At 48.2% G+C, this 2,404-nt stretch overlaps 1 protein-coding gene across 1 annotated transcript in view; it reads left to right on the forward strand.

The window, feature by feature from the left end:
* Nucleotides 1-1,825: 1,825 nt before the first annotated feature.
* Nucleotides 1,826-2,404, forward strand: part of ACTR5 (ARP5 actin related protein 5 homolog) — a 29,437-nt gene continuing 28,858 nt past the window's right edge. The window contains exons 1-2 of the mRNA XM_014452620.2: nt 1,826-1,994; nt 2,098-2,174. Coding sequence (XP_014308106.1) covers nt 1,826-1,994; nt 2,098-2,174 — 246 coding nt within the window. The remainder of the gene's footprint in view (nt 1,995-2,097; nt 2,175-2,404) is intronic.

The raw sequence follows: 2,404 nt of genomic DNA on the forward strand, positions 1-2,404 counted from the left end.
AGTTCTGGCAGGCACACAGGATTTATTTATTAAATATTTATTGAGCACACCATAGGCCACACACATTGGGCTAAGAACTACTCTAGGCTCCAGGGTGCTGCAGTAAAGAAGACAGAGAAGGTGTCTGTTGATCTTGACTGAGCTCTGTTTTCCCAAGACCGGATACATCTAAGGGCTGGAGGTCAAGTGTAAGGGGAAGGAGCCTCAAGATCTCAAAGCTGCTGAGTCCTTGTGGAATTCTTGAAGGGGCTGCTGACCTCCCAGACCTTTACCTGTTTCTCTGTTTTAGGCTTTTGTCATTTTAGTGGATGTCTCAGCTGGAGCAAAGACCTTATGCTGAGGGCTGTGTGGAGGACACTTGGCGTTACAGGGCCTTGTAACTCTAAGCTTATGATCTATTTTCTTCTAGTCATTTCCACAGGCAAATAATCACAGCCATAGATTCTGTCTAGTGCTACATTGTGCAACAGAGTAGCCACTAGATACATATGGTTACTTAAGTGTAAATGTAAATTAAATAAAGTAAAAAATTCAGTCCCTCACTTGCATTACTCACATTTCAAGTGCTCAATAGCCACATGTGGTTAGTGGCTACTGCATTAGACAATGCAGGTTGTAGAATATTTCCATCAAGGCGGAAAGTACCAGTTGGACAGCCTTGATCTAGTGTATCAGTTTTCTGCAGCAATAATGCTGCATAGAAACCTCAGAATTTCAGAATAAACTGTTCTTGTTCATGGGTCCAGGGGATGACTTGGCTTTAGGTTGCATGTCAGCTGGACTTGGCTCCAGGATGCAGTTTGGGTTCAGGTCCTACCCATGTGTCTCTCATCCTCTTTAGACTTCAGACATGCTCTTCTCATGACTAATAGCAGGAGTGCAAGAGGGCAGTCTAAACGACACAGACACATGTAAGGACTCTGCTTCAATTACATTAGGTTAACAGTCCACTGGCTAAAAGCAAGTCACGTGGTCAAGACTAATATCAATGTCTACAATGAGAGGCCCTACAAAGTTACATGGTTGATGGTATGGATATATAATTCTATTATAAGGGAGGGAAGAACTGGGAATATAATCCAGTCCACCTCACTCATACATAGTGCTTATTTTTTTTTTCTGAAAAGGTTATACGTTTACATGGTTAAAAATCAGGTATCAAAAAGCATGGAGTGAAAAAGTCTCTCACATCTGACTCACCCACCTCATCCCCTCTTTACAGGTAAATCCTTTTATTAGTTTCCACATCACCTCCACTGGCCAGAACTCATGATCACACCAAGCGAAATGACAGCGGGGGGAAAGTTATGCCAATAAATGGAAGAAAGAGAATATATATATTGAGAAACAACTAACAGTACTTTTCTTAGTGTTTGAGGTCTCCTGTTAGAGAGCACTGTCTTTGGGAGTTAATAAATACATAAAGCTATTTTAAAACCTTATACTGTATTTTAAAAGATAACATAACTGCATAAAAGTGCACAAATTATAAATGGATAGCTTGATGAATTTTCACAAAGTGAACACGCCTGTGTAGTGAGCTCTCTGGTCAGTAACCCAGAGTTTGCGTTTCTTTGACTGAGAGCTTGAGGGCGACGTGACCACGTGGAGGCGGGACCAAGGGCTGTTGAAGGTGAGTTACCCGGAGAAATAGGGCGTGGCTAGGAGAGAAGGCGGGGCCTCCTGGACGCCGGAGGGGGCGGGGCTTGATGGCGCTGCGCACTGGGGCGCGGCTTATTGGCCCAGAGTCCCGGCTAGAGCGAAGGGGCGTGGTGAGGTCGGATATGAAGACGAGGTTAAGCAACTACAGCACTTAACCGCCAGAATGGACGGGCCCCAGCGGTCCCGAAGGTGGCCTGGGCCCCGAGGGGCGAGTCAGGTGAAGAGGGTCGTTGGCCTCAGCGAGGAGGTGAGGCTTGGAAGTTCTTTAGGACCCGAGCCGCGCAGCGTTACGCGCCGGGGCGGGGCTTCGCGCCGTCGGGGCCGACGCTGCGGTGAGGGGCGGAGCCAGCGCGCTCCTTGCAAGATGGCGGCGTCCGGGACCGCTGGGCCGGTGGGGAACGTGTTCCCGTTTCCGGGACGCCCGCGCCACTCCAGATCCAGTGCTGGAGGCCGGCCCGGTGGCCCACGGGCCCCTGCCGGTGCCCCTGGTGCTGGACAACGGGTCGTTTCAGGTCCGTGCCGGCTGGGCGTGCCCTGGGCCGGATGCAGGCCTGGAGCCGCTACTCCAATTATACAATGCAATTAATTTTAGAAAAAAAAATGTACGGTTGGTAACAGACAAACACTATGAAAGATCGATAAAGTACTGGATGATATATGGTGGATGCTAAAATCCTCCGTCACCATAAATAGCAAGGTCAAACTGTACATAAAGGAGCTGCGATGTGAAGACTGTGTACAC

Source organism: Myotis lucifugus, unplaced genomic scaffold (genome assembly GCF_000147115.1).
Source record: "Myotis lucifugus unplaced genomic scaffold, Myoluc2.0 scaffold_16, whole genome shotgun sequence".
NCBI lineage: Eukaryota > Metazoa > Chordata > Mammalia > Chiroptera > Vespertilionidae > Myotis > Myotis lucifugus.